Source organism: Cervus elaphus, chromosome 4 (genome assembly GCF_910594005.1).
Source record: "Cervus elaphus chromosome 4, mCerEla1.1, whole genome shotgun sequence".
In the NCBI taxonomy this organism is placed as follows: domain Eukaryota; kingdom Metazoa; phylum Chordata; class Mammalia; order Artiodactyla; family Cervidae; genus Cervus; species Cervus elaphus.
Window position 1 is genome coordinate 56,694,498 of NC_057818.1, and position 27,390 is coordinate 56,721,887.

Sequence of the window (27,390 nt, forward strand, 5' to 3'; positions counted from 1 at the left end):
TTTTAAATTCCACAATACATTTTATTTAGAAAAGCAACATACAGCCGTAGGTATTTCAGAGAGTACAGCAGAATGTAAAGACAAACACAAAAGACACCTGGGACACAGCTGGCTTCTGGCCACTGGATCTCACTGGAACCGACCAGGTTTGCCCTGACTCTGGGAGGCTCAGAATCAAGTCTGTGGCTGCCCCTGGCACCCTGGCCACTTCCACAGGCATTCATTTGGTGGGCAAGTGTTTTATGCTGTCTCATCTCTACTGTTCATCTGTGTGACAGGGACTGTGCTGAGCACACAGGGGGGACAGGAAACAGGCCCACAGGGCACACAACCTGGTGGTGAGGGGAGAAGTGAGTAGTCTGCACAGTCTAGTGTGGCCAGTGTTACCAAAGGTGTGCGGTCACAAGCTCAGCGTGGGGGGCGGCCCGCAGGACGGCACCCGACCCGGCTTCAGGGTGGCTGATGCGGCGTGTCAGCCAGGCAAGGGGAGACCTCTTTTCTCTTCTGACCTGTCTCTCCTTTGAAATCCTACATCCCACTGTCCACTCCATCCACAAGCCACTTCTTTGAACTGCGCACACTCACTCCAGGCAGCTGGCTCCGTGAGGATGGAGCTCTCCTTCCCTTATCTCTGACTCTGGGTCTGGCAGAGTGGAGGCCTGGTGCTCTGGCTGGGAGACAGGCGGCTCTCTGGCGGCTCAGCCCTCCTCCAGCACAACTGGAGGAGGGTAGTTGTAGCAGGTGGAGAAGGTCTAGGCCATGGAGAAACCACACCTGCAAGGAGGCTGCTGCCTGGACCAGAGCGCTGAGAATACTTTCTACTCACTAAGAAAAGTCAAGCCACAGAACAGTTCTATCAACAGCGCAACTGTTTGAAAGACAGAAACACACAAATATGTATTTCCCTGCACCCCAACAACGCGACAGTAACCCCACCCCGCCCTGGGCAGCGGGCTCAGTCGAAGGTGATGCGGAAGCTGCGCTCCTGCTCCTTGCGCCGGCCCTCGCACACCTTGGTCACCTCCTCCACCTTCCTCTGCAGCAGCGCCGAGTTCTGGTCGATCCACTGCAGCGAGTCCATGTGCGCGTTGAGGATCTTGCAGATCTGCTGCAGCGGGTCGCTGGTGTCGGCCGGGCCCCCCGCCGTGTTCAAGTGCTCGATGATGTCCTTGAGGTCCTGGGCCATGCGCTTGAGCTGCGCGTCGATGTTCTCTGCCAGCTTGTAGGTCTTCTCGCGCTCCTCATCGGCGTGCTGCAGGTGCACCGTGCCGCTCTGCTCCTTGACCGACTCCTCCAGTGGGCTCAGCAGGTCCTCCAGCTCCTTCTGCTGCGACAGGATGAAGTCGAGCTCCTGGTCCAGCCGCTTCTGGTCCAGCTTCACCTTCTCCACCTCGCGGTGGAGGCTGGTGATCCTCTCGCCATTCTCGATCAGCGTGCGGTCCCAGGCATTGACTTGCGTGGCCTGCTGCAGGAAGTGCCGCTCCTGGTCTTCCAGCTCCAGGCTCCACTTGTTGATGAGACTCTCCAGCTGGGCGTAGGTCAGCGCGGCACTGGCCGACCCCCCAGCAGCTGCGCTGGGGCCAGAGGGCGTGCTCCCAGAGGCCGCCGTGTTGCTGGGGATCCCGGCTGGAGTCAGCGGCTTTATGTTCAGGGAGAAGCCGGTGGTGCTGGTAGTGGCGGCAGTCGTGGTCGTGGTGGTTGCCGCCGTGGAGGTGGTGGAAGCTGCTCCAGGGGGCTTCAGGTTGAAGCCCAGCGTCCCCGCTCCCGCTGTCCCCGCAGTGGTCGCTGGGGTGCCAAGGGAGAGCCCGGTGGCGGTGGACGAGGTGGGAGCGGCTGCCAGCGAGGTGAAGAGCGAGGGCCCGGCGCTGGCGGTGGTGGCGGCGGGGGTGGGCGCGGCTGGCTGGGTGGCTCCCGCTCCGGTAGCTGCCGGAGTGGCAGCGGTGAAGGGCAGCCCGCTGAGGGCTGGAGGCTGGGCCGGGCCCCCAAGGGAGCCTACGTTGAAGCCAGAGGTCCCCGTCTGGGATGCGCTCCCACTCGTGAACGAGAAGCCCCCGGACGTGGACGTGGTGGGCGGGGCAGCAGATGCGGTGGTGGAGCCAAACACAAAGCCGCCGGGCGCCGCGCCCTGGGCGGACGTGCTGGCGCTGGAGACCGCACCACTGAGCGTGCTGCCCCCGAGCCCGAAGCCGCTGGGCTGCGTCGGGGCTGGGGCTGCGGCCGTGCTGCCCAGGCTCAGCTTTGGGGTGTTGCTCCCTAAGGAAAATCCGGTGGCTCCTGCTGCAGGCGTCGTGGTCCCAAAGTTGAAGGCCGGGGTCTGTGTCGCGGGAGTCTGGGTGCTGAGTGAGAACAGGCTGGTGGAAGGGGTGCTGGCGGCTGACTGGGAGGGAATCCCAAAGCTGAACCTGCCAGTGCCGGACGTGGAGGAAAAAAAGCCCGTAGTGGCCGTGGTCGTTGCGGTCTTCGCGGTGCCAAAGGTGAACCCGCCTGTGGGGGCCCCAGTGCCTCCAAAATTAAAACCGCTCATGGCTCCAGACTCTGGGGACAGCAGCTACTCCGGCTCCAAAGCAAATCCACCGGTGTCTGCAACCTTGGGAAGATTTGCAAAGCAGGGGAAGTGACATGATCAGACGGCAGATCTGGAAAAAACCACCTCAGTGGCACGATGGAGCTTGGTCTGAAGGGGGACGGGACTCAATTCTGATAAGCGGCGCTCCTCTTCCTGCTGTGTAACCTAATCAGGCCCTGCTGAACTAGGAAAGAGGGACAGGGAGTACAGTCCTGCCCCTGGGGGTCTAGCAGGGTCAGCACCAGCAGGAGGCCCACTGCTCGGGGCAGGGGAGGCTGAAGAGCAGGCGCCTCTGGTGAGCGGGATTAGAACCACACAAGAGCCTTCGGGACCTGCCCCCCAGGTCTCCCTGCTGACTGCAGGTGGGTGGAGGGTACGCTGATTTGGCTGAGCACCACCCTGAGTGCCCCTCTGAACCTCAGAGACCAGCCCCCGGAAGCTGAGCTTACGACAGGGCCTTGGATGCCAAAGGCTCTGTCTGGGCACACCCTGCGCCGTTTAGGAGGACAGAGGGCACGCGGGCGCAGTCCCCTGCCCTCCTAACTCGGGGTGGGCAGGAGACCCGAGTGCTCGGAGCACCTGGAGCCCCTGGCCGCAGGGGCTGGTTTCAAGGGGACGCGGAGATTTGAGCTGGCCAAGAGACCGCCCCCACCTGCAGGTGCGGGGCACGGAGGATGAGCATCGGGGGACAGTGAGCGTCGCCAGAGAGAGCAGAGAGGAAAGAGCGAGAGGGCAGAGTATGAGAGCTGCCAGAAACCCCAGTCCTGCTCACCAACCCCGCCTGGTCTTCATTAGAAGCTCCGGGAGCCAGCACGTCCCTGTTCAGTCAAAGGTGACTGCTTTCTATTGGAAAAAGCCCTGAGCAAAGCCACCTGGTAGCTGGAAACTCAAAGGTGACTTGGAGAAGAAAGAGTTGGAGGGCATCCTGGGTAGAGGCGTTTTCAGGAGAGTGATCACAGGCTAAGCACTGACGGCTGGCGGGCTGCTCACGTAAGTGACATCTCCTGCTGTCTGGAGGCAGAGATGGTGTCCCCACATCCGAGATGAGGAAACTGGGGCTCAGGGGGCTGCGGTGATCTACTAGGAGCTGACCCCAGGTCCAATCCACCAAGCTCCTCATCCAGCACGGGCACCAATTAGGGGGTCGACTGGGCATCAGATATAAGGGAAGCCCTGCATCCTATCTACTGATACAGCCTCTTAACTATACTCAAGAAACACTGGGAATGACAACAAAGAGAAGCAGAACAGAAATTTACTACTGCAGTGTGATCTCAGCTATGGAAAAACCCTGAACAAGGAGGGCTGGAAAGAAATACACAGAGATGTGTCTGGGATCTGTCTTTGGCTGGTGGGACTACACATGGATGGCCTCTCCCTGCTAATTTGCAGTAGTTTTCAAGTGCTCATTCCTGCCTGTACAATAAACATAATTGATAAGCTAGGTTTTTGAAAAAGATCCTCGAATTATAGTGTAAATACACTCTGAAGAACCAGCTAACCTGTGCAGCTGGGTTCTAGAATCACAATTTGAGCAGGACAGACGGGATGACTGAATTAAACAACCTCCCCCAGGCTGGCACTCGGTCACACCTTGTCTCGGCTGTGGGGCAGCGTTGGATCCCAGAGGTTGTGCTGAAGGCAGCAGGGGAGCCAGCACATGGACATAACACCAACACCATGCTCGGCCACAACCAAAGACGTGGCCCTCCAGAGACATGCAGGCCCCACTCCCCGGAACCTGGGGATGAATGACTCTAAGTGGCAGGAGGAATTTTCAGATGTGACTAAGGATCTTGAAATGCGGAGGCAGCGATGGGACTACAGAAGAGACCACCCGAAGGTGGAAGCAGAGGCTGGAGGAACGTGCCTTGAACTTGGAGACAGAGGATGGTGCCACAGGCCAAGCAATGTGGGTGGCCTTTACAAGCTGGAAAAGGCAAGGAAACGGATCTCCCCTGCAGTCTCCAAAAGGAACCAGCCTTCCTTGATTTCAGCCCAGTGAGACCGATTCTGGACCCTGATCTCAACTTCAAGAGAATAAAGGTGCATCGTTTCAAGCTGCTAAGTTTGCGTATTTGTGAGAGCAGCACAGGAAATGAACACAGCTGGGGAGCACAAAGTGCCTGACGGGCATGAGGGGGACCCTGTAACTCCTGAGGACGCCGAGACCCAGCGCCCTCCTTAGGAAAGTGGAGTGGCCACTGCGGACCTGGAGTGTGGCCGAGTCGGGAGGGTGCGGTGCTCACGACCACGGTCCCCGCGCAGACACAGGCCGCCCTGTCACCTCTGGAAGCCGGGGAAGGAGGGAGGGAGCCCCGAGGGGCCGTGAATCCAACCCAGCTGCGATGTCCTCAGGAAAAGACTGTGGTGGTAGCTGGCCCCAAGTCTAACACGAACGCACAGTCGGCTACCACTGTGCAGCGGGGCCTCGGGCTGCGTGGCCCATCCCCCGGTTGAGATGAGCGTGGTCTGCGGGCGGCTGGCTCGGGCACTGGCAGCGCCATGTGCCCAGCAGTGTCACCCCCGCACGCCACCCCCAGCCAGTTTCACACCCATCCTACAAGGAGGTCGGATGATGGCCCAGATCGGGGAGGGCAGGCTCAGACGGAGGTAAGCTGCAATCCCACTGCCAGGTGGGCACTGACCAGCTCCCCACACCCCGCACTGCAAAGCTCTCTTCATTTCTACTTCATCAAGCGGGCCCCCCGGTCACAGGGCCGGCAGCCCTGCTCAGGGGGCACTGCCACCATTCTGTACCCAGCTTCCACTCTGCTCCCTCACATGTTTATTTTCTTCTCATCTAAAAGCAGCTGCAAGACGGCTTCCTTGTTTTCAGGCATGAGGCTGGGCTCCTTGTTTGGGTATGAAGAGACCCCGGCCCAGTTCACTGCAGAGCCGTCTCGAGCTGAGTCTGTTACCAGCGAGTGGACAGACGTGCCCGGACACCCACACAGCTCAGTTCGCAAGAGTGTGCTCAGGAGAGCTTTTGCTATTAATGAGCTGCAGCTAAAATTTTTCCAAAAAGCATTTATAGAAAGTTTTCACTTTTTATATGATTAAGAAACCACAAAGAAGATCTCCCCCACCCGCCCCCGCCCTGGTGTCTTGTCTGGTTTAACGGTTCACTGTTTATTAAATGCCTCATCTCCTTCCAACACCTCGGATGCCAAGGACCCAGGAAGAGTGGTGTACACATCCTGATGCAGTTCGTCCTGGGTGTTACTGCTCACTTACCACTGACCCCCAGAACGTTGCGAGTTTCTCACAGATGTGGTCAAAAACACACAAAAACCCCTCTGCCCTTTATGAGGGCTTTTCCACTGTTACCAAAGGGGTCAGCTTTCCTAAAAGAGAAGCGGATGCTGTTGAGGGGAAGTGATGCTGTTCTTGGGAAGAGGGGCAGGTGGGCCTGGGGGTGGGTGCTCAGCGCAGCGGGTTCTCTAGTCCATGGGGCTGCCTCGAGGTCACTGAGGGCGTTACTGGCAGAGCATCTAGCCGCACACTTGCTCTTGTTTTCCAAACCACACCCAGGTGCCTGCACAGTCCCGAGTCTGGGATTCCCACGCACAGGCGCAGCCCATCCCCAGCTTCAAGGACGCGGGTTCTGTGTCGTCCGTCACTGCCGCCTTCGCTCAGATTCACCAACCTTCCCTGTCGTTAGTTCTTCTGCCTCTCCAAACCCGAGCTGCACCTGCTTTATTCACTGCAGCACGTACTCGGCCCTACCCTACGTTCAGCGACAGCACAGCAGGAAACGGTCCATCCCCGGAGGCCGGGGGGCACCGAGAGCATGCTACAGGGATATGCGAGCACCTGCTCTGCACAGACAACGTTCAAGGCCCTGGAGACACGGCTGCGGACGAGACAGAGGAGCGTCTGGGAAGACAGGAGAAAAACAGACGCCACGGAGGAAGCCCTCGGTGTGTCAGATGCGGCTCAGTGTCCTGGAGGAAAGACCAAGGGGGGCGGGGCAGCGGGGTGCCAGCACAGGGGCGAGGGGGTGAACCAGGGTGGCCAGAGCAGCCAGAACAAGTCCCAGCGTGGGACCAGGGTGGCCGGGGCAGGTGGCACAGTTCTGAGTCCTGGGCTCCCCTTTCCTTAGATACTCGGAACAGGGGTGTCTGTCTGGGAATGAATACAAGGGAAGGGAGGACCTCAGCCTTGGACCAAAAGGGAAGATTAACCCTAATCTCAGAACCTGAGACCTCGCGTGGCAACAAGGGACGTCACGGATGTGATTAAGGATCCCAAGTGGGCAGACGGCCCTGGCTTTCGATGTGATCACGAGGGCTCTGAATGGAATCAGGAGGCAGAAGAGGTGAGCCAAAGGGACTGTGACCCCGGAAGGATGTCCTGAGAGCCGCTACACTGCTGCTCTGGAGCTGGAGGATGGGGCCACGAGCCAAGGAGAGCAGGTGGCCTCCGGGAGCTGGAAAAGGCACAACCCAGACTCTCCCCTGGGTCCACACAAGGAACACAGCCCTGTGCACCCGACTCAGGCTTCTGATCTCGGGAACTGCAAGCGGAAATATTTGTGTTATCTTAAACTGCCAAGTTTGTGGCAACGTGTAACAAGTGCAACAGGAACTTAACACAAGAGTGGGGGACAAAGAAGGAAAAGGGCGGAGCTTGGTGAAGGTAAGTGAATGGGAAACCCGTCCTGGCGTGGGGCTGAGGAAGGGGCGGGGTGAGGGTGCTGGGCCTGGCAGCTGCAGGCGAGGGGGTAAGAATAGCTGTGGTTCTGGAAACCTGGACATCCTCTGCCGCGGGGCGACCTCCTGGGCCGTGGACGTGTCAGACACCCAGCAGCGATGGGCCGCGTGTGAGAGAGGGAGGGGCAGGGTGGCCTGGAGCACTGAGGGGGGCTCGTGGAGTGGCAGGGTCAGCTCCACAGGGCAGGATGTCCCTGTTCTGCTCACGCTTCATCTGCAGCACCAAGGACAGTGCTGGGGAACTAACACTGACGGCCGCTCACTGCGGGCCACCGCTGCGAGCAGGACCGGCCAGGAGCAGTAGGGACCGCACAGCGAGCCTTCCTGGGTGGGGGACAGGCTCAGAGAGGAGCCGTGACTTCTCCAAGGCCACACAGCAGCAAACCCGAGTTCCCGGAAGGGAAGTGAGCTCCTTCTGGCGCAGGAGGTGAGCAGGTGTCAGAAATCAGTATGAGAGGGGCAGTGGGGTGCTCGGGCAGACGCGTGGCCGAAGGAGTGACACACCTCCAGGCTGCCGGCCGGGGTCAAGGGCCGGTCACGGAGGAGAACTGGCAGCAAAGCCAGAGGACCCTGCTTCCTGCCGACACCCCGCAGCCCTTCACCTGTCACCTCAGAAGCTCGAGCGACCCTCCCAGAACAAGGCTTTTCCACCAGGCCGGGGCAGCTGCCGCCCCCCAGCCCGCCTCCTTCCTTCATGACAAACTCTTCTTCACTCGGGGCAGCAATGAGTCCGGCCAATGGGCTCCATCCCAGGGCCGTCTAGTTACCGATGGGCCGGGAGGAGGGCAGTAGGCCCACAGCGGTCGTGACACGTCCAGCCCGCGCTCTCTGTCAGCGCCTGGCAGGACACAGCCCAGCACTGAGAGGCAGGCGCTTCAGCCTGCTGGCCCGAGCGCCTGCTCCTCCACTCCCAGCCCTAGGGTCTTAGTTGTAAGCTCATCTCCTGGGCCTGTTTCCTCATCTGAAAAAAACAGGATGGTGGCTCCAGAATCATATGGTCTCTGGGAAGATGAAACAGTCAGCGATTTGTGTCAAGCACTTAGCACTGTGTCTGGTGCATTCTTGGAGCCCAGAAAACCTACTATTGCAGTTAATAATATTGCAGTTGTGGGAAGAGACCCAGCAACCGCTCCTGGCATCCCGACCACAGCCACTTGGTGGCGCTGCCCACAATGCCGAGCCCAGCCAGGCCCAGGCAGGACAGGCAACTTCTGTGCCAACTACACTTTCCCTGTGGAATTAGCTCTTCATTTAAGACTTGGAGGAAGTGCAGCCATGGGCTCGGAGAGACCAGAGGAGGGAAGGAGAGAGGGGAGAGAAAAGAGAGGAGATCAGACATCAGTGGTCATCAGCTGGGCCGGTACCTCTGCGGTGTGAGTGCAGGGATCCCCTGCCTGCCCCCACCACACCTCCCCTGGGCTGTCTCACCACAGGCCAGGCCCAAGCCCACGAACTCCTGCTTCTTAAATCTCTCTTGAATCGGATCTCCTCTCTCCCTTGAGTCAAAAAAAAACCCCTCTAAACTTCAGGGGATAGATGAGCCCAGAGAGCCTGCCTTGCAAGAATGGACATCAGCCGATCAGGGGCGAGCTGCCTGCTACCCAGACCTCAGCCGGGGCAGAGTCTCAGCTGTTCCAGGTTCCAGAGCAGCGAGGCGGCACGCAGGGCCCGACCAGAGTGCAGGGTGAAGTCACGGGAGAGACCCTGAAGGGACAGAAGACTCATCCAGGCTGTGGGGGGGCGGGGCGGAGGGGAGACAGCACCAGGGGCCGGGCAGGAGCTGCTGGGGACCTGGGCCAATCCGCCTGGCTTTTACCCAACCGCCCTGCCCGCAAGGACCAGCCAATCCCAGAGGCAGGAACCAGAGCCCCGCTCTCGGGCAGGCTGCAGCAGACGCCTCGGCGCTCCCGGCTAGCTAGAGGCCCTTCCTCCTCCACGGCATGAGGAGTCCACACAGGGAGTCAGGACAGAGACCAGCTGCCCTCTCACCTCCTCAGGCGGCCGGGGCTCTGGTCCTGACTTCCGCGGGCCTGCTCCTCCGTGTGGACGGCACCCTGGAGGCCTCTGACGCCTCCCAGGAGGCACGCCTGCCTGCCTGCCTGTCGGGGGGTGGGGAGGAGGGTCTGTGGGAAGCCTGGCCCCTGTCCTGCCGCCATGCCCTGCTCACATGAACAGATCCCCAAATGGCCCCGCACACCAACCCCCCAGGAGGCCTGCTCACATGTGTTCTGCTGGGGGGTGTTTTTAAAAACAAAAATTACATACTTTTTGTGAATAGTTTGCTCACATGGTTCTATGTTCAAAAGGTACAAGAGGGGTCTCTGTGGTCCCCCCTCACCCCCACAGCTACCTCTCTTCCCTGGAGACAAGCTTTCAGGTTTCTTGGGCCTCTTTCCAGAGATTTTCGACACATTTAAGCAAATGCAGTTTGCACTCTCTCCCGCTGTGCACACAAGGCTGCATGAGCCAGGAGCACTCCGGCACTCTTTTTCGTACTGACAATATTTTAGAGGTCATTTTAAGCAGGCTTATCATCCTCACTGGTGCTTCCAAGCTGGCACAGTGGTAAAGAATCCACCTGCCATAGCAGGAGACACAGCTTCAATCCCTGGGTCAGGAAGATACCCCGGAGAAGGGAATGCTATTCACTCTAGTATCCTTGGAGAACTCCACGGACAGAGGAGCCTGGTGGGCAGCAGTCCGTGGGGTCTCAAAGTCATACACGACTGAGCACGTACACGTATCATCCTCACTAGACGGAGGAAGCGCTCTCAGAAACCCCTCAGCTTCCTGCCCCTTGAACTGCCTCCAGCTAGTACAAAAACTGCTTCTTGGACCCAGAGGTTCTCAGCTATCTGCTTCTCCCTTTCTTCCCTGGAAAACAGCCTCTCTACCACAAGCAATCACCTCACCACTAATGAGCAATTACACTCTCCTTCTTACTTCTGAGGCCCAAACTTGCACCCGAAGGAGCTCAGGTGGTGGGAAATGGCAATCCCCACGGGGAAAACAAATCAGGTTAGACGTGTGGAAAAGTCAGGAAACAGCCAGAAGGGTAGATTTTAAGGAAGATTCTAGAAACACTCTTATAGGACTAGGGGGAAAAAAAATAGGACTAGACAAGATCTTGTTCTTGTACTGAAAGATTTTTCTCCCTCCACCTAACTGCATTCAACATTTAAATTTTAATGGAACAATCAATACACCAGTCCTTTCTTTAAAATCTTGTTTTGGCCATCACCGACAAAGCCAAGAGTCCCCTGATCACTATCTGTCACCCCTGGTCCCCAGGCCTGTGAGGTACTCTGGTGAAAAGCAGTCGTATATTTCATCTACATACGCTTGCACACGTGTTCACAGCCAGAGGAAATCATTTTACTCACATGTTTTCTCTACTCCCAAAGGATCATACTGCATGTGTCACTCCACAATTTGTAGTTTTCAACAGGTTTTTCATTCCTTACAGCTTCTATAAACCAGTAAGCTAGAAGGAATGATAAATAAAATGTGGTGTGACTAGACCACATTTACCCATGCCTCTAACAATGGGCAAGCAAGTTCCAGAAAAACATCTACTTCTGCTTTATTGACTACGCCAAAACCTTTGACTCTGTGGATCACAACAAACTGTGGAAAATTCTTCAAGAGATGGGAATACCAGACCACCTGACCTGCCTCCTGAGAAATCTGTATGCAGGTCAAGAAGCAACAGTTAGAACTGGACGTGGAACAAGAGACTGGTTTCGAATTGGGAAAGCAGCACATCAAGGCTGTATATTGTCACCCTGCTTATTTAACTTATATGCAGAGTACATCAGGAGAAATGCTGGGCTGGATGAAGCACAAGCTGGAATCAAGATTGCCAGGAGAAATATCAATAACCTCAGATATGCAGATGACACCACCCTTATGGCAGAAAGCGGAGAAGAACTAAAGAGTCTCTTGATGACAGTCAAAGAGGAGAGTGAAAAAGTTGGCTTAAAGCTCAACATTCAGAAAACTAATATCATGGCATCCGGTTCCATCACTTAATGGCAAATAGATGGGGAAACAAGGAAAACAGTGACAGGCTTTATTTTCTTGGGCTCCAAAATCACTGCAGATGGTGACTGCAGCCATGAACTTAAAAGACGCTTGCTCCTTGGAAGAAAAGCCATGACTAACCTAGATAGCATATTAAAATGCAAAGACATTACTTTGTTGACAAAGGTCCATCTAGTCAAAGCTATGGTTTTTTCAGTAGTCACGTGTGGATGTGAGAGTTGGATGTGAAAGCCGAGTGCCGAAGAATTGATGCTTTTGAACTGTGGTGTTGGAGAAGACTCTTGAGAGTCCCTTGGGCTGCAAGGAGATCCAACCAGTCAATCCTAAAGGACATCAGTCCTGAATATTCATTGGAAGGACTGATGCTGAAGCTGAAACGCCAATCCTTTGGCCACCTGATGCGAAGAACTGACTCCTTGGAAAAGACCCTGATGCTGGGAAAGATTGAAGGCAGGAAAAGGGGATGACAGAGGATGAGATGGTTGGATGGCATCACCGACTCAATGGACATGAGTTTGAGTAAGCAACGGGAGTTGGTGATGGACAGGGAGGCCTAGTGTGCTGCAGTCCATGGGGTCACAAAGAGTCGGGTACAACTGAGCAACTGAACCGAACTACTGATGGGCATTTAGGACGCTTCTGGTTTTTCTTTACTATAAACAATACTCCCAACAAGCACACTCACTCATGCTTTCTCAGGCACAGGCGCAGACACTCTTCCAGGGCAGATCCCAGAAGAAGAACTACTGGCCACATATTTGCATCTTGGTTTTACTAGGGACAACCAAACTACTCCCCAGCTTGCCTATATCTGCTTTATTCTAACTGGCAGTGCCTGAGACAACCATTTCCCTACAACCTGTCAGCACCCGAAGTTAGGAAAGTTCTGCCAATCTGGTGTACCAACCGCATTTATTAAAAAATAATGATAAACGCACCAGCCATTAAGTGCTGTTATGTGCCGCGTGTGTGGATAATCCACAAACATACCTCATTCATTCAGTCAACAAACATCCACTCAGACTTGGGACAAGAAAGGCCTTGAACTGGGCAAACAAAAGACAACATGGCATGGCCACCTGTCCTCAAAACCTGAGAGTGTTATAAACGTGATGAAGGAAAAGCTACCAGAATTGAAAACAGCTACTCAAACAAAAACTTGTGCGCAGATGTTCTCAGCAGCATCACTCCCAAATGACCAAGAGGTGCCCATGCGCCGACCTCTAACGCCCCGTGCCTCCATCATGCCGCTCCGGTCCCACAAGCCTTCCTGCCGCCCTTCACACACGCCTAGCGCACTCTTCCTTAGGGCCTTTGCACCTGCTGCTCTCGCCCCGTGGCTTACTCCCTTACCTCCTTCAGGTCTTTGCTAAAATGTGAACTGCCACCTCCTCAGTGATGGCTCCCTTGGCTATCCTTAGGAGCCCAGCACCACCTGAAATACGATACATTCCATTATAGATCTCATTTGGTGTTTGTCTCCCCGTTAGAAGTGGGCTCCACGAAGGGCAGGATTTGGGCCTGTGTCTCCACTGCTGCACCCCAATGTTTGGGACAGCTGCGGGCCCCTGCAGGCACTCAGCAAACGCCTGTTCATCGAGTAAACAGGGCCAGGTTGCTTTGCGCCAGGTACTATTCCAAGTGCTCTTCACATACTAATTGGTGTAGCTCTACGATGTTCCTACCATGGGGTAGGTACCATTAGCATCTTTCCAGAGTTAAGAAATCTGCTCAGTGTCAACATAAATGTCGAAGTCAGGGTCAAAAAAAAGGTCCCTGTGCTCTAATTCAGAGCTTACTGAGGGTAACAGAGAGACAGATTATTGGATGGCATGGTAGACACTGCGCAAGGGCTTTGGTGAGAACCTACTAGAAGCTCAGGGGAGGGGCAAGGACACCGTCCTAGGGAAGGAAAGGATGTTTAAATCTGTTTTGAAGGATGTGGAAGAGTTAGCGTGAGAAGAGGTTAGATCAGTAGCTCATTTCAGGCCAAAGCTCAGATGGGCAAGGGTCTGCTGCCTTGAGGAACAGTGGAAGATGCCCTGTGTCAAAACCACAGGATGCCGAAGAAGGTATACAAATAAATGGCTGATAAGCACTGGAAAAGCATCCTCAGCCACTGGGAAATGCAAATCAAAACCATACTGAGATACCAGCTCACTGATGCCACTAGGATGACAATAATAAAAAAGGCCGATAACAGCAAGCCTTGGGGTAATCTGAGCCCTCACTCATCACTAGTGGGGGTGTAAGACGGTGCAGCCACTTTCGAACAGTCTGGCAGTTCCTTAAACACAGTTATCCTGTGATCCAGCAATTACACTCCTGGACCTCTCCCAAGAGAAGTGAAAACATATGTCCATACAAAACTAGTACACAAGTATTCTTTAACAGCTGAAAAGTAAAAACAACCCAAATGACCATCAATTGGTGAGTGGATAAAATGGAATATTATACAACCTTACAAAAACCCTATTGATATATGCTACAAAATGGATGAACCTAGAGCACTAGACACCTACTGTATGATCCCATTCACATGAAATGTCCATTACAGGCATATCTACAGAGACAGAAAACAGATGAGAGGCTGCCTACAGATGGGGGCATGGGGAGTGCCTGCTAAGAGGTATGAGGTTTCTTTCTGGAGTGATAAAAATGTTCTAAAATTACATTGTGGTAATAGGTTCACAACTCTGAATGTACTAAAAACCACTGAATTTGTATAGTTTAATAAATGGATGTGAATTATTCACTATTTCAATAAAGCCATTAAACAAAGCAACCAAGCATGGGATGCCAGGGAGGGGCTGAGAAGGAGGGGCTGGGAAGAGATGCTTCTAAAGGCGGGACTGTGTTTTCTTCTGGGGATGAGTGAAGCTGGTTGAGAACAGGCTGGGGAGGAGACTGGAGAAAGCTCCAGTCAGCTGAGGCCAGCAGGGGGCTCCAGTGGAAACACAGCCTGGAGCAGAGAGACCACCCAGACAAGACTCGGAGAGGGAGACTTGCCAGGGCTGGGGGCTTTATGACACGTGTGTGCTTGCAGGTAGACAGAAATCCACGGCCCTGTGCTCCCCCTGCCAGCCTCCCTCCTGCAACCAACACCCGCGTCCCAGGGGAGAGGCAGTGATGTCACTGGGGGAGGGAGGGAAAGGGAGGTTGTGGCAGAGGCAGTTGGCATGGAGATGGTGTCTCTGGGAACCAGGTAACCACCACCAGAGGTGGGAGGCGGGGTGGCTGTGACTCTGTGATTAGAACCAACCACAGCCCCTCCGTGTCCCTGGCAGCAATTGCCGCGCTACCATTTCCGGACACTTAGCTTGGGCCTTGTCCGCTCTGCTTCACCTGTACTGTTGTGTGTCCCTGCTAAGTCGCGGCCCATTCTCTGGCAACCCTACGGACTGTAGCCCGCCAGGCTCCTTTGTCCATGGGATTTCCCAGATCAGAATACTGGAGTGGGTTGCCATTTCCTCCTCCAGGGGATCTTCCTGACTTAGGGACCGAACCCACATTTCCTGCATTGGCAGGTAGATTCTTTACCATTCAGTCACCTGGGAAACCCTGACCTGTACTGACTACAACCCAAAGAGCAGAACCACCAGCGTTTCCATCTTACAGACAGGCAAGCTGAAGGCAAGAGAACTTCAGTAACTCGCCCAGAGTCGCCCAGGCGGTAGCACTGAATGAGGCCGCCCAGAGCTGAACTGGGGCCTCAGGAGCCTCTCCAGACGGACCTTTTCCACCACCACGCAATGCTCCCTCTATTGCTACATCCAGTACCCCTTCCTGCTCCCTGACGACATTCCAGGCCATCTCGTCACCTTCCAGACTAGTTCAGTGGTTCGGGTTTCACTCTCAAATCCAGTTCAGTGCTGTCCGTTTCCCCACTGCAGGCTGGACACCTAGAGACCTTGAGGGAAGGGGAGCCTACTCCTGCTCTGGGTGGGAGTGGGCAGGAGAAGGACAAAAGACTCCTCAGCAAATCTAACAGGTCTGAGGTCCAGGGCCCTGCTGGCCCGCAGATACCCCCACGGGGCCATCCTCACGGGTCTGTGACGCTTCCCCGCTGAGCTCCCCTGCCCCGGCCTCCACCCTGGCTCCCCCCGTGACTGGCCATCCAGCAGTGCCGGCTGCCTTCTCTCGGCCTCACTCCTTTCCTCTGAGCTCGAAGACCCCAGGGCGGGGTACAGGTGGCCCCCACGCCCACCCCCATTGGGCAGGACGAGGCTGTCTGCTGAGAGAGGGATGAGCAGCCCTGACAGCCGCCGGGCGCTCTCCTGCTGGGCACCAACAACTCCACGGATACACGGGGCAAGGCCACGCGGGCCACTGGATCACGGCGCAGCTCAACACAGACCAGAGCACAAACGCTGTCCAAAGCACAAAAATGACCCAACACCACCCTCCTGACTCAGAGCTGACAGCCGCTTCTTCATTCAGCATGGCACTGGCTCCACGGATAACCAACACTGGTCACAGATGTGACCCTGCTCCCTGCTGGCCTCTGATCCAGAGTGAAACCCACCTCCCTGAACCCTCCCCAGTCACTCAGCCCAGCCCAGCCCCTAGAAGTCCCCTTGACCACAGCCCCTTCCTGAGATGCCCCATGGGCCCCCAAGGTGGGCACCCCAACTGCAACAAGCAGGAAACCCAAAGTTTAACTACACGTGTCCGTGGTGGCAGCTGGTTGGGGGTACGGACGGCTGACGGAGGCCTCCAAGCCTCCTAGATGACTCCAGAGACCCCTTTCCCTGCTCTCCACAAACACTGCCCTCCACGACTTTACACAGGACCCAGCAGCGTCTGAATGAGGCTGGCACTCTTTCAATCTGGGTCAGGCAGGCCGGTGGTGGTGACCCTGCCCTGAGGAATTTTCAGTGTCTTTTGTTCTCTGCCCTGGCAGAGGAGGACATATTTTTGGGGTGTGTGACGGGGCGACTCTGCACGCAAAGGCCAGGGAGGGCCCTTGGCCCCCACTTCTCCACACTCGCAGTTCACTGGGGTTTCTGTGATTCACGAACCTTTTAAAACTTGGACCTTGTAGAAAGGTCTAGGTTTCTCATTTCTGTAAAGCCTGAAGCTCCGCACCACCAGGCTGGCACGTGTGCCCACGGGGATGGCGTCGTCCGAGGCCTTCCTGCACTCTCTTGGGTCCTCCACTCTGCTCCTGTCCCTGTTCCACTGATGCGGAACATGGGGAGAAGCGAGTGTCCTAAGGGCCAGGGTACTGTGTTGCCAATTACCTTCAGTTTGCCCTGACCAGTCTCTGCACACACGTGATGGAGGGGCATCCCAGGGCTGGCAGCCTGTAGCTCTGAGGAAACTGAGGCTCTGAGAGGGAGGTGTGGTTGGGATGGCTATGTCCCCATCCTAATCCTTAGCATCTGTATGTTACCCTATATGGCCAAAGGGACTTCACAGACGTTATACTCAGGACCTTGAGATGAAGACACTATTCTGGGTTATTGGGGTGTGCCCCAGAGTGCTCACAAGGGCCCAAAGGCAAGAAAATGGATTCTCCCCTAGAGCCTTGAGAACAGGAGTCCCCAACCCCTGCGCCATGGACTTGTACCAGGCTGTGGCCTGTTAGGAAGCAGGCTGCAGAGCGGGAGATGAGGGGTTGTTCTCCACGAAACCCGTCCCTGGTGCCAAAAAGACTGGGGATCACTGTTTCAGAAAAACCCTTTTTAGACTTCCAGTCTCCAGAAGGGAAAGGGAATCGATGTGTGTTGTCTGAAGCCACCAAGAGAAGGGGCTTTGGAGGACTCTGAGCCGCCAGGCCACGCGGCAGACCTGTGCTGCGTGCCTGGCCCCTGCACTGCCCTTTCCCCAGCTGAACTGGCCTTGGCCTTCCTGTCCCTGTTTGCCAGGACGCCCACTCCCAACCCTTGCTCCTGGCCTGCATGATCTAGACAGCTGCCCAAGGTCCTCTTCAGGGAACACAGAATTGAATTCCCCAGTTTCTGCCCCTCAGCAACTCATTCTTAAAGGAACTGATTTGAGGGCTTCCCTGGTGGCTCAGCGGTAAAGAATCCGCCTGCCGATGCAGGAGACACAGGTTCAATCCCTGGTCTAGGAAGATCCCACATGCCCTGGAGCAACTAGGCCCACTCGCCCCAATTACTGAGCCCACACGCCCCAGAGCCCATGCTCCTCAACAAGAGAAGCCACTGCAACGAGAAACCCACGCCCTCCAACAAAGGCCCAGCAAAGCCAGAAAAGGAACTGATGTGGGACTTCCCTGGTGGTCCGGGGTTGGGACTCTGCTCCCGCCGCAGGGGGTGGGGCGTGGGTTCAGTCCTCGGTTGGGGAACTAACAGGCTGCATGTTTCGTGGCGCAGCCAGGAAAAAAAGTTTCGATGCCTCGTGAGGCCGCAGCAGAGGGCTGGGGGCTGTGAGGAACAATTCCTGGGAATGAGGAGGGTCCTGACTCACGCTCTAAGTGCTCAGGGAAACAGGTACACAGACGTCTGCCTTCGAGGGGCTCTGAAAGCAGACCGAAGTGTGGTAGGAATAGGAAGAGAAACGACCACGGGCTGGCCGTGAGTAAGTGCTGGGCTTTACCTACAGCATTTCACATAATCCCCTCAGTACCCAAGCCTTGGAGAGAAATAACGCTCATACTTAGGCAGGCAGACCCCTTTCTAGAAATTTTACATACATTTACATATTTAATCCTCACAATAAGCCTATGAGGTGGGTGATCTTATCCCCATTTTATGGATGAAGAAACTGAGTCACACAGAGAGAAGATGCCACCTGCTGAGGGTCAAAGAAGCAGCGGACTTGGGATGTGAATCTAGCAGGCTGGCTCCAGAGACAATGCTCTGAGCCACCTTTCCCCTGATCAAAAGGCCAAGGAGCCACCAGAGCCACTTCTAAGAACGAAGCAGAGGCCCAGCAGTCAGGGCCACGACGGCACCCTTGGCCAGGATCAGGTGACATGTGTGCGGGACTGAAACCTGGGTCCATCTGATGGAGACCCAGTGCTTCTCCCATCACACCAGGCTGTCATCTTGATTGGGAAAGCAGCGGGTTCTGCCATAGAACAGGCAAGGAGAGCCTCCTATGGGGCATGGGGCTTGGAGAAGGGCAGGTGACAACCACCAGAATTTGGCAGTAGTAAGCAGCAGCAGACATGAGGTGAAGGTCCAGGTCCAGCTGCCTCCCAGCAGGCTATGTCCTGAGCTGGGGGTCAGGGACCCCACATGTCTGAGAGGAGACAGGCTCTCCCTGGGGCCTGCAGGCCTTTGGAAGGTGTGCGGCAGGGGCTGGGCTCTAACCAGCAGTGTGGCCCTGCACAATTCCTCTCGCCCCTCTGGGCCTCCGCCTTGCCCCCTGCGAGCCCCTTGGGTCAGCCTCTGTGATCTGAGCCCCGTTCTGGCATCGAGCCTGATTCCCAGGCTTCTGCACAGGCTCTCCTTCCTCCTCCCTAATCCCCTCCCTTACTGGACTGGGGCGTCTCCCCAATCCAGGGCTTCCTAACCGTTGCCAGGTGTGCAGCCGGCCCCCAGAGAACCCCCCCACTCCCCCTCCCCATCAAAGAGCCAGGGTGACGCAACCTCCCTGCAACTGCCACCTCACTCCCCAAGCCTGGCTCCTCCGCAATGAAAAAGAGTCCCCAGCAGCCCCACCCAGGCTCCCAGCCTCAGCTCAGGAGCTGAAGGGCCGGGGGGCAGCTGGACCCCAAGTATGTGGCCAAGCTGGGGGAGGCGGAGTCATCTGAGTCCCGGGAGGACCATGGATCCAGATGAGGGGTGGGTGTGGGGAGATGGCGCAGGGTGCCAACACCTGGGCTCACAAGCACCACTGATGACCCACTGCCCAGAAGCTGAATAGGCTGGCAAGGGCTAGGAGCTCAGAGTGCTTGCTGGCACCCGCTCTGCAGGGCTGAGTCAGGCCGCGTGGGCAGGGTGACTGGCACCAGGACTCAATTCTGTGGGACCCAGCTGGAGAGAGAAAGAGGCACATGGGGCAGGGACCGCCCGGCCAGGGTCTTCTCAGTCAGCAAACTGCAAGCAACTGGTATATTAACAAACTATCTGACCTGACCACCCTCTCAAAACCCCAGAGTCCCAGTCTATGCTGCTGCTGCTGCTAAGTCGCTTCAGTTGTGTCCGACTCTGTACGACCTCAGGGACAGCAGCCCACCAGGCTCCCCTGTCCTTGAGGTTCTCCAGGCAAGAACACTGGAGTGGGTGGCCATTTCCTTCTCCAATGCATGCATGCATGCATGCTAAGTCGCTTCAGTTGTGTCCAACTCTGTGCGACCCTATGGACAGCAGCCTATCAGGCTCCTCCGTCCACAGGATTCTCTAGGCAAGAATACTGGAGTGGGTTGCCATTTCCTTCTCCGAGTCCCAGTCTATGAGACAAAACCAAATAGAGGAACAGTCCACAGAATATCCAACCTGCACTCTTCAGAAACATCAAGGTCACAGGAGACAAGAAAAGTCTGAAACGCCTTGACAGACCAGAGGTTGCTGAGGAGACGTGAAAACTAAGTGTAATTCGGCATCCTGGGGGGATCCTGAAACAAAGGAAGGGGTTAGGGAACAACAGGTGAAATCAGAAGATAGGGTGGGCGAGGGGGTAGGTCACAGAAAGACTAGCATTGCCTCCTGAGTTGTGACAAACACACCAGTATAACACAAGATGCCCACGGTGGGGAGACTGTGTGAGGGGTTCCTCGGGAACTCTCTATATTGTCTTTGCTGCTTTGTGGTCAATCTACAATTATTCCAAAATAAAAAGTTTATTTAAAGAAAAATTACCTAGTCTACCAGTTATAATCTAGAAGGTCTTCTGATAAAGAGAAGACTGGGGGATGACTGTGCCCCCCTGCTGCCAGTGGCCTGTCCAATGGTCTCCCCCAATCCCACCTCCTAGTACTCAACACGGAGGAGTCAGTCCTTACTTCTTACTTAAAAGACCTTTAGAAGCACTACTGCTGGGCACTGGAGATAAAACATATCCACCTTAATAACAACAATGAATCCCTTATGTAACACCTCACTCTGGGCCAGGCACTAGTCCAAGGGCACCTGACCTGGATTAATTCATTTAATCCTCAAAACAATACTAAGAAATAAGTACTGTTGATGGCCACACACGTTGGCCATTAGCACGTTTCTATTAACTCCATATTTGATTCTGGAACTATTAATGGAAAGCAAGACACATGGAGGGAAATTGCCAGTAAGCTAGTAAGCCAGGTGTAGTCAAGGGTTGAATCCAACAACTTGGCTCCAGAGTCCGCGCTCTTAACCATTACTGTTTCCTTGGTAAAAACAGCCCCTATAGGGCAAGAGCTGAAATACAAGCAGAGTGGATAAAGTAATCTAAGAGAATGTGGTCAGATCCCAAGAAAGACTTCCTGTATGCAAGAGTAGCCTGTACTAGGGATGCAGTATACAATAAACCTAATTAATACTACCACATGTTGTGTATGAAAGCTGTTACACGAGTAAATCCTAAGAGTTCTCATCACAAGGAAAACAGATGTATTTTTTTCTATTTCTTCAGTTTTGTATGTGTAGGAGATAATAGATGTTCACTACACTTAGTAATCAATTTATGAGGTATGTTCAATCAAATCACTATGCTGTACGCCTTAAGCTTACACAGTGCTACAAGTCAATCATATCCCAATAAATCTGGAAGAAAAAAAAAAGGGCACCTGAACTTGAAGGAAGAAAAAAAGAAAAAAAAGCCTGCATGTCTTCATTCTCAGATAACTCTCAAGATCAAGGTCCCCTGCCTTCTCTGGATCCTGATTCAGTCTCATAAGCACTCGGAAAAGCTCAAGTCCCGGTGTAACGTCCTGCTGTGGATGAACGGAGGTGGATAAAGGACGGGTTTCTACAGCACAGGAAAGACCCACAACCACTTGGGTTGGGAGGGTCCAGCGCACCAGGAGGGGATGACCAGGAAGTCCCATCTCTTTGAGCAATGGATTACAGATCTTCCTATTTCTGGCAGACCTGCATGACTGATAGTGGGGGGGTGGGGGAGCTGAGGTAGAGGACAATCTGAAAGGGAGTCTAGGTGGGGGGTATGGACAAAAGAAGGAACCAACTGGCCTGAAAGGAATGCTGAGGATAAGCGTTGAGGATAGGTGGGCAGGAGACAGAGAAAAGATAATAAGCCTGAGGGCGATAACTGACTCCCTGCAACAAGATGGGGCTAAGCGTCCATGTTGTGAATGGGAAAGGGCGGGGATGGCTGGGAATTACCTTGGAGGAGGTAAAGGAGACACAAGGATCGCCTTTTAGCAAGTGTTGGATGGTCTAGCGTCTGGGATTCCTGCCAGGGGGGTTGGAAGGGGTGACACCGGGCCCCAGGATTCCTTCCTGCTCACAATACGAGGTTGAGCGAGCATGTATTAAGTGGGATCTCAGTTTCACAGGCGTCGACTTACTTGATTCTCACTAATGACCCCACCAGGTAGAGTTGATTATTCTCCGCATTTTACAGATAGTCCCCTATCTAGGCTGCTAGAGAATTCAGGTCATTTGCCCAAGGCCACCTTCGCCGGCCTGTGATTTGAATAGAGCGCGCTCTGTGACTCACGCCAGGTTCTAAGCCACAGGAAAGGTTCTCAGAGTGGTACGGCAGTTGAAGAATGAAGAGAGTAGCATGTGGCTGGCCGGAAATTCGCGAAGCAGGGGAAAGGAAAGGAGAAATGAACTGGCGCGAGTGTCGGGGAAGAGGGGTTACCGGGTCACCAGAATCAGAGGGAGCAGAGGACCGGATCCCAGAGTCAGAGAGAAGGGTGGGTCAGAACCCCCGGATTAGGGAGAAAAGCGGGGCTAGATCCACGGGTCAGGGGAAGGAGAGACCTGAACCCCCGGGATCGAAAACCGGGATCCGATTCCCGAGGGTAGGGGTGCAGGCCCGCCTCCGGGTTGGGGCCACGCGGGGCGGGGCGCGGAAGGATCCGCGCAGGCAGTGCTGCGCCGTCCGCCGTATATCTGTGCCCAGTCCCGGGGGCCGCCTCATTCCCCATCCTCAGATCACGGTCTTTCCTCACGCTACCGCCACGCCGCCTCCGCCCGCGTATCCTCGGCCATGGCTCTGTAGCCGCGACCCCTCTGTGCCCCCGGCCAGTCTCCGCGCTCACCGCGCCTGCGCTCTCCGCTCCTGCCTTCTCTCTTCAGCCGAGGCCGCCGCCGCCTCTTCTTTGCGCAGCCATGGAGTGAGTAACCGCTCGCCCCTCCCTCTCCAACCGCCTTTCCCGCCCTTTCGAAGCTCGCGGCCCTCGCGACTGAGTCTGGGGGAGGGGTGGGGAGACTGAGGGATCACGGTCGCGCAGGCGCAGAAGAGGGAAGACGCGCGTTCTCGCGCGACGGAGCATGCGCACTCGGGCGGGTGCGTTCTTCCAGACAATTGGTGTTTAAAGAAGATAGCCCACGTGCGTGTGCGCCTGCGCACTAGTTCCCAGACACGGTGGCCTCCCCCCCGCCCCGACCGTCTGCGAGCGATTGCTCATGCGCAGCTTGCCCACCTGAGGCTGTATTTTTGCGCAAAGGGCGGGCATTAAGCAGCTGCACAGGCACACTGGGCCCCATGAGGGCGGTGGCTAGAGGGAGCTATGGCGCGGCTCCGGAGATGGCGCATGCGCTGTAGCCTTCAGCGAGAGAGCCGCCTCCCACTTTGCTCAGGCGCAGAGCTCATCTTCTCTCCCTTTCATTTAGGCACGTGCTGGGGCGGGGACTGGTTTAGATTGACAGGGGAGAAGGCGGGGATTAAAAACGACTGGTTTAGGGGGCGGAGCTAGGGTAAGAGGCGTCGCCGAGGACGGGGTTGGGGCGGGGTTACCCATTGTGGAAGGGGCGGGGCTAACAAAACCTTTTGCTGAGGGGGGGGTGGGGTTTCTGCTTGAGAAAGAGGCGGGGCCTCTGGGGAATCTTCAGGGAGAGGTGGAGCTAAAGTAAACCGTGGGGGTGGGACTTCGAGAGACAGTGGCAAGCAGCCCCAAAATTCAAAGGGAGGACGGCGATTTGAACGGATAACTTTGACGACCGGGCGGGACAAGGGGGAATTCCCATGGGAACAGATTTGAGCTGGACTCTAGGGAGGGTGTGGGGCCTAAAAGTTATATTTTAGAGGAAGAGGTGTGACTGGAAGAAAATTCCCCTGGGATTGAGCGTGGTGTTTTTTTTTTTTTTTAATGAAAGGGAATATTACAGGATAAGTGGGAAGGACTTTAAGGAAATTCCCTTGGGAGACCATTAGGTTTCTGTATTGGAAGGATTGGGTCTTGGGAATTCTGAGAAATAAGCCAAGCGTAAAGAGAATTCCCTTGGGAGTGGGTGGGGCTCAGATACGAGGAAAGGACAGGTTTAGAATTCTGAAAGGGTCTGGGGGTGGGGTTGGCTTGGTTTCCCTGTGCCTTTGGCAACAGTAGGTGAGGCTGATCCTGACCCACTCACTTTCGGTGTCACACTTGTAGGTCCTCCACTTTTGCCTTGGTGCCTGTCTTCGCCCAGCTGAGCAACCTCCAGAGCCTCCTCCCAGCTGTTGGTGCAGCGTCTTCCATTGCCATCGGTGCCCCGCGCCCGTGCTGCAGCCATGTCACTCCTGGCGACCCTGGGGCTGGAGCTGGACAGGACCCTGCTCCCAGCTAGTGGGCTGGGCTGGCTCGTAGACTATGGGAAACTCCCCCTGGCCCCTGCCCCCCTGGGCCCCTATGAGGTCCTTGGGGGAGCCCTGGAGGGCGGGCTTCCAGGGGGGGGAGAGCCCCTGGCAGGTAAGAGCAGGTGAAGAATGGAATTGGGGTGAGCTGGCGGGAGAGGGGAGAAGAAAGAATTCATTCATTTGATAAATATTTAATGAGTACCTATAATAGGGCTTCCCCAATGACCTGACTTGACCTGGCTCAGCAGGTCAAGAATCTGCTTGCAAGTCAGGAGACACAGGAGACATAGGTTCAATCCCTGGGTTGGGAAGAAACTCTGAAGAAGGAAGTGGCAACCCACTCCAGTATTCTTGCCTGGAAAATCCCATAGATAGAGGAGCCTGGTGGGCTACAGTATATGGGGTCACAAAAAGTTGGACATGGCTGAACAACTAAGCAACAACAACAGCATAATATGTCAGGCACTGTTTTAGGGGATACAGCTGGGAACAAGACTGACATGATCCCTGCCTTCTTGGAGCGCACACTCTTCACTGGGGAGATACGCAAGAGACAAATTAAAATATGCATGGGAATAAGTGGGAAACACTTAGCTGAGTTTAAAAATGGCAATGAGAAAAAAAAAAATAAAAATGACAACGAGGACAAGTTTGGCGGGGGGAGCCAAGAAGCCCTCTCCCAGTCAGTAACATTTTGGCTGAGACCTAAGGAGTGGTAAGGAATGACCTGTAAAAAGATCCAAGGGGAGAGCTTTTCAGGTGCAGGAAACAGCACAAGCAGAGCCCCTGAAGCAGGAATTATTTCATTCATTGCGGACATCGGTGCTAAGTCACCAAGTTGTGTCTGACTCATTGCCCTATGGACTGTAGTCCACCGGCTCCTCTCTCTGTTCATGGTATTCTCCAGGCGAGAATACCGGAGTGGGTTGCCATTCCCTCCTCCAGGAGATATTCATGACCCTGGGATTGAACCTGCATCTCTTACATTTCCCGTGTTGGCAGGTGGGTTCTTAACTTCTAGCACCACCTGGGAAGCCCATTTTATTCATTGGTGGTGGTTTAGTCGCTAAGTTGTGTCTGACTCTTGCGACCCCATGAACTGTAGCCCACCAGGCTCCTCTGTCCATGGGATTTCCCAGGCAAGAATACTGGAGCAGGTTGCCATTTCCTCCTTCAGGGGATCTTCCCGACCCAGGAGGTCTCCTGCATTGCGGGCAGATTCTTCACCAACTGAGCTATGAGGGAAGTGTATCCCAAATGCTTGGTGCATAGTGGGATTGCAGTAGTTAAAGATGAAACAGGGTGTGTTTACATGTGATCTCGTTTGCCATTTATGAATAAACCAGAGAGTAAATCAAGAAACCAGAGATGCAGGGTAATCAGTAAGGAGGATGTTGGAACAGTTGAAGAAATGGCTGGTTGACTGTTTTGTCATTTGGATCATTGATGGTTGGTTGGTTAACGGGTTGGTTAGATGTTTGGTTTATTGGTTGGTTGGTTGGCTAATCTGTTAACTGGTTTGATGATTTGTTGATTGGTTGGTTGACTGGCTGGCTGGCTGGGGGTTTAACTCAATGAATGGGATGAATGAGTTGGGCATGACTGAGATCTGGTTGGGTGGAGGATTAGGAAATCAAGGAGTTTTCTGTCCCTCTGCAATCCTCCAGGAGATGGCTTCTCTGACTGGATGACCGAACGGGTCGACTTTACAGCCCTGCTCCCTCTGGAGCCCCCCATGCCCTCAGGTGCCCTCCCCCCACCTTCCCCACCCCCACCTGACCTGGAAGCTATGGCTTCCCTGCTCAAGAAGGAGCTGGAGCAGATGGAAGACTACTTCCTCGATGCCCCTCTGCTCCCACCATCCTCCCCACCTCCGCCGCCGCCCCCGCCCCCGCCGGCACCTTCCCTCCCTCTCCCCCTACCCCTGCCCACCTTTGACCTCCCCCAGCCCCCTGCCCTGGACACCCTCGACTTGCTGGCCATCTACTGCCGCGGTGAGGCCGGGCAGGGGGACTCGGGGTTGGCGCCCCTGCCTCCACCTCCGCAAGCCCCGCCCCCGCCCCGGCCCGCCCCCTACCCCAGTCCTGCGACCAGCCGAGGAGACCGCAAGCAAAAGAAGCGAGACCAGAACAAGTCCGCGGCTCTGAGGTACCGCCAGAGGAAGCGTGCAGAGGGCGAGGCCCTGGAGGGCGAATGCCAGGGGCTGGAGGCGCGGAACCGGGAGCTGAGGGAGAGGGCGGAGTCGGTGGAGCGGGAGATCCAGTATGTCAAGGATCTGCTTATCGAAGTGTACAAGGCTCGGAGCCAGAGGACCAGGAACAGCTAGCCGGGCGGGGGCTTCGGGCTGTCGGGGGCGCTGGTCTTCGGCGCTGGTCTTCGGCACCGGGGCGGAGCGGGGAGGGTCCCCAGTCATCCCCCTGCCTCCAGCTTCCTTCCAAACCCTCCCTCCCCCTCCTCTCCCTCTCTCCCCCTCCCCTTTTATTCTTGCCTTCCCTTCCCGCCCCCCCCTCCCCCCCCCCGGAATCATGAGACGTTTGGCATGAGTCAGCATTTACACCCTTCAAGTAACATCTGAGGAACAGAGGCCCATGGGGAATTTGGGAGGCAGGGGAGAGCTTGGAAAACCGGTCTCTCAAGCAGGGAAGTGAGCCCAGGAAGCCCTGCAGAACGTCTGTGCAAAGGAGAACAGGGAAGCCATCTGGAGACCAAGTCAGGGAGGGCTCAAAGAAAGGTGCCCAAGGAATGAGCAAAACAAGCCAAGTGACCTTGGGAACTACATTTGGAGGTGGAGCCAAGAGGTAGCCGACTTGGCAGAGCAGGTGCATATTTGGGGGGTCTGGGGGAGTGGCGGTAATGGGTGACGGGGTGTACATTTTAGCTCTGGGAGGAAATCAGTGTTTTGTGAAGGTGTTGGGGGAGGTGCGGGAGGGCAGGGACTGATTGATCATTTTGGAAGGGGGCTTTGTGAGTGGAAATAAAAGGAAGAATTTCCTCTGATTATGTGCGTCTTGTCTTTGAAAGGAGAAGCTGGGGGGAGGGCAGTCTTACACCAAAGACAATAATGATAATAATGGAAAGAACATAATCCTTACAGTCAAGCACAGACTTTCTACCCAAGGTCAAAGCCAAGACGAGACTGAACTGGTAGAGATACAAGACCCGCTTTTAACTTCCATTTAGTACATAGACAGTGAAAGAAAGAATAGCCAAAGGTGCCAGCTCCCCATGGTCCTTGTCACCAAAAAGGGTGATGCCAAAGGGGCCGGGTGGCTGGAGCACAGTTATGGGGCACCGGGTGGTGAAGAGCAATGGCGCTGCGCTGTCGGGAAGTCAGGAGGTAAGTGGGCGGTGACCTGGTAGTGGAGAGTCGGATCTGGGTGCTAACACTTTCTCCATGATAATCTTTATGAGCTGGAAAAAAAATTC

The 27,390-nt window shown here is 55.3% G+C and overlaps 3 protein-coding genes across 8 annotated transcripts in view; 1 reads left to right on the forward strand and 2 right to left on the reverse strand.

Annotated features, from left to right (window-relative positions):
• IL4I1 (interleukin 4 induced 1) overlaps window positions 1–22,579 on the reverse strand; it is a 33,678-nt gene extending 11,099 nt beyond the window's left edge. For all 5 annotated transcript variants that reach the window (XM_043899882.1, XM_043899879.1, XM_043899877.1 and 2 more), the window contains exon 1: window positions 22,448–22,579. The gene's annotated coding sequence lies outside the window, so the exon portion shown is untranslated. The remainder of the gene's footprint in view (window positions 1–22,447) is intronic.
• NUP62 (nucleoporin 62) lies at window positions 1–23,004 on the reverse strand. 2 transcript variants are annotated; one of them, XM_043899885.1, is made up of 2 exons: window positions 22,832–23,004; window positions 1–2,587 (listed from the first exon to the last, which is right to left on the reverse strand). In XM_043899885.1, the coding sequence occupies exon 2, from the start codon at window positions 2,522–2,524 to the stop codon at window positions 956–958; it is 1,569 nt and encodes a 522-aa protein (XP_043755820.1). In that variant the 5' UTR covers window positions 2,525–2,587; window positions 22,832–23,004; the 3' UTR covers window positions 1–955. The 2 variants fall into 2 exon arrangements, with proteins under 2 accessions (XP_043755820.1, XP_043755819.1); XM_043899884.1 differs by lacking the exon at window positions 22,832–23,004 and adding an exon at window positions 22,448–22,581.
• Window positions 22,263–26,961, forward strand: ATF5 (activating transcription factor 5). The gene is made up of 3 exons (XM_043899886.1): window positions 22,263–22,522; window positions 23,780–24,076; window positions 25,632–26,961. Exons 2-3 carry the CDS (start codon window positions 23,899–23,901, stop codon window positions 26,288–26,290), a joined length of 837 nt encoding a protein of 278 aa, XP_043755821.1. The 5' UTR covers window positions 22,263–22,522; window positions 23,780–23,898; the 3' UTR covers window positions 26,291–26,961.
• The last annotated feature ends 429 nt before the right edge of the window (window positions 26,962–27,390 follow it).

What these genes read in the sequence shown, in the direction of transcription:
- ATF5 (XM_043899886.1), top strand. Translation starts at nt 23,899, where the DNA reads ATGTCACTCCTGGCGACCCTGGGGCTGGAGCTGGACAGGACCCTGCTC. An exon ending in GGGGGGAGAGCCCCTGGCAG is followed by an intron (nt 24,077 to 25,631) that starts GTAAGAGCAGGT and finishes GCAATCCTCCAG; the next exon opens with GAGATGGCTTCTCTGACTGG.
- NUP62 (XM_043899885.1), bottom strand. Translation starts at nt 2,524, where the DNA reads ATGAGCGGTTTTAATTTTGGAGGCACTGGGGCCCCCACAGGCGGGTTC.